A 14,254-nucleotide genomic window follows, 5' to 3' on the forward strand; every position below is an offset into this window, starting at 1 on the left:
TAACAAGATTACCTCTACTGTATTAAAAAAGTATAGAGTTGCTAACTATTCACTGATTATTGTATATGTTTATTAAGCCTTTACTATGCTAAAGGCTTTATAAATTTATAAATTTTCTTAGAGGAAAGTTAGTTAAAAGTGCTTATTTTAGTGAGTTCTATATGATTTACAAACTGATGGTTAATAACATTTACTTTATTTCTATATAACTGATATAGGAGCCAAACAAATATTTCATCTAGATACAGGGGAAATGTTTTATATATCAGCAAACAAGTCTGCTTTCTTTGGTTCAGATCTGGTTTTGTAACCAGTGAGCTTTCCTTGGTTCAGATCTAGTTTTATAATCTGTGAAAATAGACAAGTTTGTGAAGTGTATACCTGTTATTCTTACCCCTCTCTCTTTTAAAACTTTTCTTTTTGTTGAAGATCTTTGTTATTTTTTTTTTTTTCCTATTTGTTCAATAGAAATGACCCCTAATATTTCCTGGAGGTAGGCTGAATGCAGTCTTATTCTTTTCTCCTTTTGGATATCAAAATTAAGGTTGACTTTTCTCTTTGCCTCCTTTTATGTTTATTGCCAGAAAACTAAACAGGAATTGATTTTAGCTCTTGAATGTTACTCTACTTATTAGCTGTTCTTTGACTGAAAATTTCCTCATTATTAAATAGATTCTATCACCTTACTAAATAATATTGGGTACCTCCATGTTGTCACATGAGTGCTAAAGTATTAAGTCATGGGAAAACATTGCAGATTTATATTCTGATTTCTATCAAATTTTTTTCTGACATTTCACTGGGAAATCTCATTGCCTCATCTAATCAGAGATAGCATGACTCGAGTTATGCAAACAAAGACGCCATAACTGATGACATTTTTGGAAGTTTTTGCTCAGTTACTATTCCTGAACAAATGTCCTCTAGGCACTTGAAGAGTCCAGCTGCCTGAAGAGGAGTGGCAGGGACAGTGGTTGCAGCGACATCTGGGGCCCTGAGCGCGGGGAGCTTCTGGCTTCTCCAGGCAGCTGTAAGAGGGAGGACTCGTTTGAGAGCTTGGACTCTTTGGGATCAAGATCATTCACAAGCTGCTCCTCTGATATCACATTGAGGGGGGCACGTGAAGGTGAGTTGCATTTTGGACTTGACAATTTATTTTTATTTCTTAGTGTACTGAGAGAAAATTGGGAATGGGAGAGAGTAGAAAAGTGGAGGGAAAATTATTGAGACAAAAACTTCACCAGGAAGTATATATCGTGGAGACTGGAATAGAATTGAGGGTATCTTGTCTTTCCTGTCTTCCTTGGTCTCTCCTTCCTTCCTTTTCTCTCTCTCTTTCTCTGTCTCTCTTGGTCTTTCCTCACTATATTGCCACTTGAGGGGTGAAAGTTTCATTTTTTCAAAATCTGTTTTTGGAGGGGATTAGGGCAGCAGTAAAGAATCTGCCTGCCAATTCAGGAGACTTGGGTTCAATCCCTGGAACAGGAAGATCCCTGGAGAAGAAATGGCAACCCACTCCAGGATTCTTGCCTGGAAAATCCCATGGAGAGAGGAGCCTGGAGGGCTCCAGTCCATGGGTCCCAAAGGAGTCAGACACAACTGAGCGACTAAACAAAAGGGAAGAGACAGTTAACTATGACCTGTTTTATCAGTGACAGTCTATCCTAATTCTTTTTCCTCCGTATTCAGGGTTAACAATCTCTGCCTCTGAGGCCTAATAACTGATATATCTAGACATAGAAAAGAAAGTAAATAAGATTCGTAAAAGTGTGTTTTAGTTCCTGAATAACCTTCTTTCTTCCCTTTTCTTTTTTTGCAAAAGATAAAAAGCTTCTAAGAAAAAACAGGACACTAGTTTAAAAATTATCACTACCCAAGAAAAGAAGTGATTGATATCTGTCTTGATAGAATATTATGCTAAGCTTTGGTTGATTAAGGAGCAACACTGGCATTGTGTTAGAAAGCATCTTTTGCTTCTGTCATGGTCAAAGTCAATCCAGAACGAGTAGGAAAGGAACATGTTAATGAAAGTCATTCTGTTGTGGGAAGGAGTTTTCTTTCAAAATCCCAATGCACAATCTATCATTTAAATACAAGTCTTTTTCCTATGGCTGTTGGGTGGCGTCAGAAATTTCTGACTGTAAACCTTTTGTGATTCAGATTTGACTAGATTGAAACCGTAAGTGAAGTTTCTTGGACTATTTCTGTGTTTCACCAGCAACATGAAAATATTGAGAGTTCTGGTTGTGAGTTTGTGCTGGATTGTTAGAGATTTCACTTGTCTTGTTTATTTTGATTATATTTTTATTTTAAATGTTTTCCTGCTTTTATTATAAAACATTTTCAAACATAGCAAAGTTGGAAGAACTTTATATGCCTACCTATGTACCTGCCAGGCTTCCCCAGTGGCACCAGTGGTAAAGAACGTGCCTGCTGATGCAGGAAACATAGAGACATGGATTTAATCCCTGATTGGGGAAGATCCCTTGGAGGAGAACATAACAGTGCACTCCAGTATTCTTGCCTGGAGAATCCCATGGACAGAGCAACCTAGTAGGCTACAGTCCATAGGGTCCCAAAGAATTGGACAGGACTGAAGTGACTTAGCATGCTCGTACCTGCCCTAGTTCTATCATAACATTTACCATGCTTGCCTTTATTACACACCAAGCTCCTGTTCTCTAGGCATTAATTATCCATTTTATTTTTCAAGGCACTTCAGAATACATTACACTTGTTTCTAAATGCTTTAGCATGCAATCATGAGCTAGAATTCACCTTTTATTACTACTGTTTACTTAATTTAAATTTACATAAAAGCAGTGTACACTGAATTTGTTTTTCCAAAGTAAAATGAATCAGCAAATATTATAACTCCAAATTATTTAGCTTTTTGAATAGTGATAGCTTTTAAAATTTTGAAAAGTGAATGGGATGGGGGAAGGAGAGGATGGGACAAATTGAGAGAGTAGCATTAACATAGATACACTCCCATGTGTGAAATAAATAGCTAGTGGGAAGCTTCTGAATAGCACAGGGAACTCAGCTCCATGTTCTGTGATGACCTAGAGGGGTGGGATGGGGGGTAGGAGGAATGCTCAAGAGGGAGGGGATTTATATGTTTGTATACACACACACACACACACACACACACATACACACGGGCTTCCCACATGACTGACACACACACACACACACGGGCTTCCTACATCACACACACACACACATGCTTCCCACGTGACTGAAGCGACTTCACATGCATGGGCTTCCCAGGTGGCGCTGGTGGTAAAGAACCCACCTGGCAATGCAGGGGATGCATCCCATTCCAGTATTCTTGCCTGGAGAAATCCATGGAAAGAGGAGCCTGGCGGGCTACAGTCCATGGGGTCTCAAAGTGTCGGACACAACTGAAGGGACTGTGCATGCACGCATATATACTTATAGCTGATTCATGTTGTTGTACAGCAGAAACTAACATAACACTATAGAGCAATTATCCTTCTATTAAAAATAGAAATATATTAAAATTAAAAAAAAATATTAACGACAAAGAAAAGTGAATAGCTATTTAAGTTAACCTTTTAAATTACTGCTGTATTTGTTGGCTGTTTGTGATTTCGGTGTAATGTTTTCATAGCCCAGATGACTCTTCAGATAGTTTTAAGGAACTGAATCTGAGTTCATAATTCATCTGAGTGATTAAAGCTGTGGATGCAGAGGTTGAAATTCTCAACCTAGTATATTACTTTGTCTGGACTGAAGAACCTAACACATGCTTTGTTTGGACTTATGTCTGGCCAACAATAATAAACCCTGGAGAAGGGAAAGGCTACCCACTTCAGTGTTCTGGCCTGGAGAAGTCCATGGACTGTGTCTTTGTAGTCCATGGGGTCACAAAGAGTGGGACACAACTGAGCGACTTTCACTTCACAACAATAATAAAGGGGACATGCATCGAAGGCGTGTGGGAGTTTATAGCCTCTGGTCAGTTCACATGCAGTGGTTCAGTGATGTGAGCCTTCTCCTCAGACACTTGTTGGGCTGGGTGCCTGGTCCCTGTAACGAAAAGCAGAGGGTTACTGTTGCACTGCTTCCTGATCGTGGGAAAGGAGTTGCAGACCTTGTTTGAAGAGGGTGGATGTGAAAACTTGGTAATTACAACTAAGGAAGGAAAAAAAAAATCCTATAAGCCCTCTAGGATGATAAAACTTTTTTTTTTTTTTTTTTTTTGAGAACAGAGTAGTGTTTGTAGTTATCTGACCTTGAGGTGTATCAAATTGTATTCTTTCAGATACGTGCATAAATGATATTGAGTCAAAATAGAAGGTTCCCAATATTTCTGTGACCACTGTCAGAAAATGCCTTGAGTTCTGTGGTCTCTTAATATTCCTTTAGGACTTTAAGAGTCATTTGGTCCAACCACGTATGTTATGTGTGATTCTTGCTCATAAGGGTCTCATGCGTATCTGTCAAACTTCTTTGTGATCATGTGCTTTTTGCATCTTTTCTTTGTCTTTGCTGGTCTCTCGCCTCACAGAAATTTTGGCTGATGGCACAGTTTATTTTAAATGAGTGAGGTTCCCTTGAATTCTGTTCAGATCCCATGTTAAGCATCTTTGATTCTGTGGCTACACTATTTCCATCAACAAATTTTACAAAAAATCATGAGAAGATTGAGTAGAAAAGGGGTTCAGCCATAAACTGGAACTTTTTCTACTTAGAATGTGTGCCAGTGGAAGAATGTACTCTGTGTACCTCCAGTATGCAAAGCAAGTTCCTCCTAATGGGTCTTATCACAACTTCATGACAAATTTCTAAAAATATTCCCCACAGTGAGCAGTAGAGCCCTGGGTTTCCAAGGGAAAGACAAAGCAGGCAGGCTGTGTGGGTTTCAGTTAGATGAAAAATCTGGAGACTAAAGCAAATTCCTGTGCCTTTTTTTTTGTTGTTGTTAATAGGTTGTGAAAGTGACACAGATTCTGAATTTACATTCAAAATGCAGGACCATAATAAAGATGACATGTCCTATAGAAGGATTTCGGCTATTGAACCCAAGTCTGCCTTACCCTTCAATCGCTTTTTACCCAACAAGAGTAGACAGCCATCGTACGTGCCGGCACCCTTGAGGAAGAAAAAGCTGGACAAAAATGAGGATAACAGACGAAGCTGGGCAAGTGCCGTCTACACAGAAGCAGATGGAGCATTTCCAAGGTACTGGGATGCGAGCTGATTACTGAGTTTTAAAATTCATTCGGCTTGGGGAATTTGCTGGGATATTTAAATTTGATAAAAGGAATAATCCTTAAAATGTATTTCATAGATAACATAAAACGTCATTAATGAAAGTCTTTCTTTTTCTTACCTGTGTTTTTAGTCATCCATATCTTGAAGAGATTTCTTCTGTTTTAGAATGTCAGCATAGAGATTTGCGGGTTCTTTTTTTAGATGCTTGCCTTTGACTCACTGGTTATCTTTCAGCTTCCTGGATGACTTACATTGTTCATTGTGAACTCTGCTGTATTGCTTGTTTCCATTTTTTAAAAATCTGTGTTGATGGAGCTCAGTGAACACAAAAAGAATTCTTTCATTTCCCATCAAATCAGCAGAGCAGAGCGTGATATTTCGAATCCAGCTTCCTATCCGAAGGAGGTGTATGGTTCTGAAAGTGGATCGGACTCGGAGGAGGAACGGAGGCTGCCGGATGTAGTTTGGGATGACTTAGCCAACCGTAGATTCCAAGTGAAAAAGAGGCCTGAGAGTTTCATCTCTCCTAAATCTTGTTCACCCATCTTTTCTCCTCCTGACCCATTAACCACTGGGCTGTACAAACTGATGAGGTCAGAAAAATTTCTCCTGGATTGGAATGCCTGTTGTGCTATTGATTTTTAATACGTAAAGTAACACCCCAGATGGTTTGTGATTTCTCTCTTTTAACACATTTTGTAAGTGTCTCTGGCCCTTCTATATCAAGCTCTTCTCTAATTAAAATGAGATGCTGTTATAATGCCTTAACTTTGTTGTAGGGGCTGGAATGATGAGAATGATGAGAATGGAAACGAATTGGCTGCATTCACAGTGTGAACTTTGTGAGACAGAAGCATGCCTCTTGTGTTCTGTGTCACAAATTGCTCACGCAGTGTCTTAACTGGTTGGATGTTTTGAACAGTAACGAGAGGAGAACTTGGGGCACGAACGTGGAGAACTGGCCAACAGTACAAGAAACTTCAGATTCCTCTTGTTATTTGGAAGAGAACGAAAGCAAGAAAAGCGTTCCCAACACTGTAAAGGATGATCTTTACGTGCGAAAGCTAAGCCCAGTCATGCCAAGCCCAGGGAATGCTTTTGATCAGTTTCTTCCCAAATGCTGGATCCCAGAGGATGTGAACTGGAAACGAATAAAAAGGGAAACTTACAAACCGTGGTATAAAGAATTTCAGGGATTCAGGTTTGTCTTTGTGCATGTTTCTTTCATTCCAGTGTCCATTCGGTACCCTGACTGGGTGCATTCTATGTGGGCATTTTATGAGAGAGATTAATTTCCCTCCAGCATCTATAAACGTGTTCACTGGGGGTAAAAAAACAAAAACAAAAACAAAAACAAAAAACAGTTTAAATTTAGACTTTAGGATCTGAATTTTTAAAATTCTTCTGTATAGCCAGAGCTGGACAGTATTTTTAGTTACATCATTCTTTGTTGTCTTTTCTCTTTCCTTTCTCTGTGTTACTCCAAGTAGAAGGAATTCAGACTCTGACGATGAGGACTCAGGCTCTGACAGAAGTGCCACCATTTTTAGTAGAATACAAAATGCAGATCATAGGCTAGACAGCAACTGTCAAAGACGTTCACTCCTGCTGGAACTGGCTACCAAACGGGCCAGAAACTCCTGGGACCCCCATGCAGCCAGGAGAACCCATGGTGTTTCAGATGAGCCCAGGTGTACCTGCCTGCATGAGCCCGCCTGCTTAGAGTCCAGCCTGTGACACCTGTGCCAACTTCTGCTGCCCCATTAACCGCTGACCGTGATGAGCTGAATCATGGATGCTCACTCACTCAATACTGAGTTATGAAAGCGTAACATATAATATCATGCTTTCTGTGCAAGTGTGTGAGCTTGAAAGTCTAATAGGATTAAATGTTCTTTAGCACAATCATGTTCAATAGTACAGAGTTACATGTGGCATCACCAGTTCTTGTTGAAAACCATTTAAAAAGGCTTTTTAGACTGCTGACCTAATTATACAGCTATGCTATGTGTGGAGCTGTGGAGAAAGGAAATAACCTGTAGACAGACACTGGGCAGGCAAGACTGGTGAGAAAACGCAAAGAAGAAATTCAACAGAGTTTTTAAACAAAGCTTCAGAGCATTGAATTTAATTTCTGCTGACCACCTGTGCCTCTTGCATAAAGCGTTCATTGCTCAGCTCTGGAAACCTTTCAGGATTGTTGCTGCTTCTCTGGGAAGGGAGTCAGGCCGTTGTGGCTGATGGGATGAGGAAGGGGTGGATGGAACAGTGTGTGTCAGGCAGGTTCACTCTTCCCATTGTAGCGCCGTCCCTTGGCCTCAATGATATCCACCTTTCTGAGAAGTAGACTCTGCTCTAATTTCATTAAATGGTATCATGGGTGATGGCATTAAATGCTGGTCTTACTTCCCAGCTAGAATCCCTCCCATGGCCCCCTTAAATAATTCACCCACAGGGACTGGCTAGTTAGTTGGTTTGCTGCTAATTATCTTTTCTCCCCAAACTTAATAAGATTCTCCCTTCCTTTTTCTTTCCTATGCTTCAGTCAGTTTTTATTACTTCAGGCCCTCCAGACATATTCTGATGACATCTTGTCTTCTGAAACAAATATCAAAATCGACCCCACGGCTGGCCCCCGGCTCATAACACGCAGAAGGAACCTCTCTTATGCTCCTGGGTGTGCACCGGGAGATGCCCTGGAGATGCCAGTCCTGGATCCTGACTTAGAGAATGACGACTTCTTTGTCAGAAAGACTAGGGCTTTCCATGCAAACCCATGTGTTCTCCGGGCTTTCGAAGACTTAAGAAGTCTGTCTGGGCAAGATGATCCTGTAGAGCGAGATATAATCCTGCAGTGTAGGGAAGGGGAACTTGTCTTTCCGGACCTCGAAAAAGATGATATGATTGTTCGCCGCATTCCAGCACAGAAGACGGAGGTGCCTCTGTCAGGAGGCCCTGATAGATATCAGCCAGTCCCATTGCCCGAACCCTGGATGCTTCCTCCAGAAATTCAAGCAAAATTTCTCTGTGTGCTTGAAAGGACATGCCCCTCGAAAGAAAAAAATACTAGCTGTAGAGTGTTAGTTCCTTCCTGTAGGCAGAAGAAAGACGACATGTTGGCTCGTAAGATCCAGTCTTGGAAGCTGGGAACCGCGGTCCCTCCCGTCAGTTTCACCCCTGGTCCCTGCAGCGAGGCGGACTTACAGAAGTGGGAGTCCATCCGAGAGGCCAGCAGGCTTAGGCACAGGAAGCGGCTGATGGTGGAGAGGTCAGAGTGTGTTTGTGCAAGGATTACGCTTGTCGTGGATGGTCTTGTGTGACTTCCCTTGTGTGAGAAAGTAGCATCAGATTGCCCAGCTCTGCATGTCATCAGCTGTTTTGAAGCATCCCGTTAAAGCATTGATTTTGCTTTGAGAAAAATCAGATCTAGTTGTTGTGTGGAAAAAGTGCAATTCCATATTTGCACGTCTCAAAATCACTTCTCTGAGACCTGTTTAAGAAGGTGTGTATCTGCAAACAGTGCCCTTGGCCTTGAGGGAAGACTATGATATGCTTCTGCCATATGACATTTCACAAAGCTGTTTTCTGATTATGTTTACAAGACTTATTCTCACGTCCAGGCATTTCTGAAACACTCTGGTTGTAGTTTGGTTTTATCTGTTTCTTGTATTTCAGAGTATATGATTTTTGGTGTAAAAATGTCCCTTAAAATATGGCATTGCAAGTTTCATTTAACTTGATTTTGATGTCTGATTTTGACCCAGGCTTCTTAGACTATTGACGTGCGACTTTTTACATTGATGGTTTAAAGTTCAGTGCAAATTTTATTACAGTGCATGAATGTTATTTGCTGTCTGCTACACTTTACATGTATGTAATTATGGCCATTTTGACAATGAGTCTGCATTTACGTGTTATGCAACTTGCCGTTTTGATGAATGTTCAGTTTGTGGAACTTTGGGATGGACAAATAATGGGTTAAATGAAATTAATAGGCCTAAATCTAACTTCTGATTAGTTCCTGGCACAGGAAGTTTTTTGTTTGTTTGTTTCCTAAATGAATTTGTTCATTTGGTTCAAAGGAAAACAGGAAATTCTTTGTCTTGATCTGAATTCCTTGAGATATGAGATCAATGAGAATTGATTAATGAGAATGAGACATGATCAAGAATGTGACTGAAGAAGCAACCTTTTGAGATTTGTCCATCTCTAATTAGACTCTTGAAGATGTTGAATATTTAGAAACTAACACAGCTAGAAAAACATGACTTAATTTTTGGTTTTCTGATTTCTTAGACTCTTTCAAAAGATTTATGGTGAGAACGGGTAAGTCTTGTGGTTCACAGTAAGAAATCTACATATTGTTTGTCCTTTGTGTGGTATGTCATTGCGTTTCTATCCTGGCATGACACTAAATGGGAATGTCTGTGCTGTGCATGAGACCTGAAACAGGGAAATTTTTCCTAATTCTGCAACTGAATGGTCATATTTCTGTCTGAGTACCCAGTGCATGCAATGCTGTATGACAGCAATATTTTGTTTAGTAGAAGTTGAAAATTCAAATCCTGGTTTGTTTGTTTTTTTTTTCTTCTCCTCTAAGGAGTTGATTAAAAGTCACAAAAACACATACCTGAGATTAGGTTTATTTATTTTGGTATCTGATAGCTACATAGGCCAAACTTCTTGTTTCTGAATGTTGAAGCCCAAATAACTATATTTTAGAAAATCTTCAATGGAAAAAATATATTGGTATTTACTTTGAATTTAGAAGGCACATTGTTGGCATTATCTGTGTACTGTTAGTTCAAGGAGCGCTTCCTTAGTTGGGATGCTGAGTGGCATTATTTTCCCTCAGGATTTGGAAACATTTTCAAGATTCCTGACTTGGGTGAAATTTTATAACATAGCTGTGTTACAAAGCCAAATCAGACTTCCAAAGCTGCAAAAAATTAAAATATTGGTAGTTTCCATGTAAGGTACAATGATTATACTTAAAACTGTTCCCACTTTATTTCTATAGTTGATCCTCTGTATCTGGGAATGCAGCTCCCAGAACCAGTGCTCTTGGATATAAAGGGGTTGACTGTTGGGTCATTTGACTCTGTCACCTGGCAGACATAAAATATTATACAAACAACCTTCTGGAAGTATTTGCTATTTTTCAAATAGCAGAATTAAAACAAATACTTTATAACTTTTCATATGCACTAGCAATGTATACTCACTCACTCTTAGGGCAGAATACCCAGGTGACTACATCTTAATATTTCACATCAACTTTCTGTAACTTTGTGAACCCAACTGCTAATAATTTTTGATCAAGAAGAAAATTGAAGTATGACAAATATTTTAATCTGCCTAAGCCTTAGGAGCTAAGTATCTTCCCCTACTGGAACTTACTTCATCTCAATGGTTCTCCAATTTTGATAGTTTTGGATAATTTTGATAGTGTGGAGATCTTAGAAGTTACTAAAATCACTTGTTGAGTAGCTCAGTTGTGTCTGACTCTTTGTGACCCCATGGACTGCAGCATGCCAGGCCTCTCTGTCCCTCAACATCTCCCAGAGTTTGTTCAAACTCATGTCCAACCGTCTCATCCTCTGTCATCCTCTTCCCGTCCTCAATCTTTCCCAGCATTAGGGTCTTTTCCAAGAATCAGCTCTTTGCATCAGGTGGCCGAATTATTGGAGCTTCAGCTTTAGCATCAGTCCTTCCAATGAATATTCAGGGTTGATTTCCTTTATGATAAGGAACTAAAATCAACTAAATCAACTAAAATCACTATATAAAGCAATATAGCCATTCTAGATGTCAAGGATGTAATGGAGCAATGAGCAACTAATTGCCAGTAATTCTCGGCCACTGATGTTAAAAATCAGGCTCCAAGCGTGCTTTCAGTATGCCTTGCAAAGATACGTTATCTCCTATCCGGTTCCTCATGTGCGCTTAAAACATCTCCATCAGGAGGGTGTACAAGGCAATTTTTAGCATGACACTTAAGCATCTGCTAATCTCGATTCGTCATGGGAAAGCTGTTTTGATAAAAAATCTTTACAGCATCAAGCACTCTGAGTGATAACGTTCAGAAGAATTTTCATTGGTAAATAAGACTTTATAATGTAAGCAGGTTGTTTTTCTTAAAGGAAATGTGAATACACTGAGTCCAAGTACTTGATGGAAATGTAAACTTGTACAGCTATTCCAGTGACTGTACGTGCTCCCCCTTAGGGACACATTGTGTGACTGGTTTAAGAAAAGAAGAGAGAAACCCAAATGCTGAAGCTCAGCAAGCTAAGGATTTTTCTGGGCCCTAGCCAGCAGCAGCAAATGCCTTCTGTAGACTGTTTCAAGATTACTGCTTGCATAATACACTATTTGTTTTAAATTTTGTTCCCCATGCAGCTAACTGCCAGGATAACACAAATAAAGCGAGGTTGTCTATAAATGGAGACCAATGAATAATGCATGACTTGTCGAATAATGGAAAGTAATACAGATAGGCCTTTAGAAAACTCAGGTGCATTTTAGACCACTTGCAATCAAAAATCTATTATTTGGGGTTTAAAAGTTTTCTCTGTTACCAGTTTTTTCTTAAGTTGATCCACAATGAAAACAAAAATTTAAATTGAACTGAGTATAGACTTTTAGCCTAGAATTTGTCTCATGTTTATAAATATGTTTGTAAATGATTATAAACGTGAAACAAGTGATATTTCTGGGTGATATTTCTCTGGACACCTTGCATGTTTTCCAGCGTGGAATACTTACCTGGAAAAATCATTATTGGCCCATATCCTGTGATGGAAAATAACTGCCTGTAACTTGAACGCTTTCTTTTTGGTGAGAACCAAAGAGTTAAAGAGAAATGTGCATCACCCTTTCCAGCCTTAGATTGTTTATTTCTGGCTTGCTTTTTTATTTGGCATTGAACACTTGTCACTTTATTTTTAGTAAGATGCTTTGTATGTGGCTGTCATTTTCTCACGTGTGCTTTTGTGTTGCATGACTTGTCATATGTTTCCATGACATTTGAAAATGTGGTTATGATGCCTCTTGGCAGAAGCTGTTAATGACAAATTTGTAATGGTATATAGCTGTAATTTTGTAATGTGATTAATTAAGCCATGGCATCTACTGTCAGTATCAACAGGAAATGAACAGTGATGCAAGGTGAAGTTATAATCAAAGTCAACTAAGATATGTGTATTTTACTTATGGGTTTTGGCCAAAAAAAAAAAAAATTCCGGAGAACTGTAAGGGCACCTGGACTTCCCTGATGGCTCAGCAGTGAAAGAATCTGCCCACAATGCAGGGGACCTTGGTTCAACCCCTGGGTTGGGCAGATCCCCTGGAGAAGGACATGGCAGCCCACTCCAGTATTCTTGCCTGGGAAATCCCATGGACAGAGAAGCCTGGTGGGCTACAGTCCATGGGGTTGCAGAGAGTCAGACACAACTGAGCAGCTAAACAACAATAAGGGCACTTAAGACAACAAACAGGAAGGAAAAACCTAGTCAATGTGAGTTACTTTCTGAAGATTTTTCCACCAGGAGACATTCAGCAATGTTTGTAGACATTTTTGATAGTCACATTGGATGGGTTGAGGCAACGTTGCTACTGATATACTGCTATATGTTCTACAATACACAAGACTGCCCCCACAATAAATAAATTTCTCGCCCCAAAATGTCAGTAGTGCCGCTGTAGAGAAACACTGATAATAGGCTCTAAACCTATAAAGGAAGTGTCTTGTATGTTGTCTTATCAGTATAATTTATGATAATTCTAAAGTCTCTTTCCCAGGTTTTAGTATTGATTTGTGTTCAGAGAATTCCTGCAACAGTTAATGGAAATATATTTAGAGGTACATAAATAGATATATTCATATCTTTGCTAGAAAGTGGAGGACCCGAAACTGAGTATCATGGAATTGCTCTTTGCCATATAAGATTATCAGTGATTTTATATTTAGGAAATTTTGCTACATGTCAGTCCTTTTTGATCCCTTAGTTCTTAGATATTCATCTGTAAATTTCCTGAGACTTCTTTACAAAAATGCTTATTGTAACACTAGTCCCAGCATTGTGGGAAAAAAGAGTAAGGTTTTAGTGATCTTGTTTTATAATCTACTCCCCTTTTTTGCAAACTTCCCCTTCTTTTTCTCTTCACCCTAAATGCTATTTTTTTAAAAAAATTATTCATCTGAGAATGCAGCATGTTAGACCTGTATTTTTTTGGAAAAAGTCCAAATGCAGTTCTAAACCAGAGTCTTTCCAAATAAGGAAATACAGAGGTAAATGAATTGCAAGAGAATTGTGATTTGCCAGTGAATAGTAATTCATTCTACTGATACAAAACATACTAGGGCTGTGTAGTCCTTTATAGTTTTCCCAAACAATCTTCCTGGGAATATCCATGGGACTTATTTTGGGGAGGTAGTCAGGTAGGTATTAAGTTGCATTTTAGAGACGTGGAGAAAGATAAATAGACTCTGTAGTTTTCCCTAGGATCTGCAGCTCCTGAGTTGGTAGAACCAGACTAGGGCTTCGTATAATGAGGTGATCGATGGAGACTGCTGGGCAGTCTTGTTGGCACATAGTAAGCCCTCAGAAGTTTGCTATTATGCTGTAAACTCTGATAAGGAAGGAAAGAATTCTTCATGATCTGGCTGAAAGGCTCCTACACTCAAAACGTTCTCGATTTTATCAGTGGGGCCTGGGGTGACCTCTCTAATTTGAAACTGCTTTGGGAGTCAGTTTTCAGTAGATCTCTCATGATCATATTTGCCTTAATAAGAACAGTTGGTGTATAGCACCAGATGGGTTTTTGAAATACCATCAACATAAACTGACCCCCTTTTCCCAGCAAGTCCTTCCTGGTTTAGCCAGATCAGGAACTGAGACTGAGAAGAGTTAAATGATGTTTAGGGAGTGGGTAGGGTGGGGAGGGAGGGAGTGGTGAAAATTAGATCCCTCTGTTGGATCTTACTTCCTGTCTCATTCTGGTGCCT

At 39.5% G+C, this 14,254-nt stretch overlaps 1 protein-coding gene across 9 annotated transcripts in view; it reads left to right on the top strand.

Moving 5' to 3' along the window:
- Positions 1 to 14,254, top strand: part of LMO7 (LIM domain 7) — a 219,928-nt gene that overhangs the window by 158,310 nt on the left and 47,364 nt on the right. For 6 of the 9 annotated variants that reach the window (XM_010839668.1, XM_010839666.1, XM_010839669.1 and 3 more), the window contains 7 exons: positions 928 to 1,126; positions 4,959 to 5,211; positions 5,607 to 5,837; positions 6,167 to 6,445; positions 6,735 to 6,935; positions 7,790 to 8,512; positions 9,541 to 9,570. In XM_010839668.1, coding sequence (XP_010837970.1) covers positions 928 to 1,126; positions 4,959 to 5,211; positions 5,607 to 5,837; positions 6,167 to 6,445; positions 6,735 to 6,935; positions 7,790 to 8,512; positions 9,541 to 9,570 — 1,916 coding nt within the window. The remainder of the gene's footprint in view (positions 1 to 927; positions 1,127 to 4,958; positions 5,212 to 5,606; positions 5,838 to 6,166; positions 6,446 to 6,734; positions 6,936 to 7,789; positions 8,513 to 9,540; positions 9,571 to 14,254) is intronic. The other 3 variants (XM_010839670.1, XM_010839674.1, XM_010839673.1) reach the window with 2 other exon arrangements.

The sequence above is a fragment of the Bison bison genome, unplaced genomic scaffold, assembly GCF_000754665.1.
Source record: "Bison bison bison isolate TAMUID 2011002044 unplaced genomic scaffold, Bison_UMD1.0 scf7180017864128, whole genome shotgun sequence".
NCBI classification, from domain to species: Eukaryota; Metazoa; Chordata; class Mammalia; order Artiodactyla; family Bovidae; genus Bison; species Bison bison.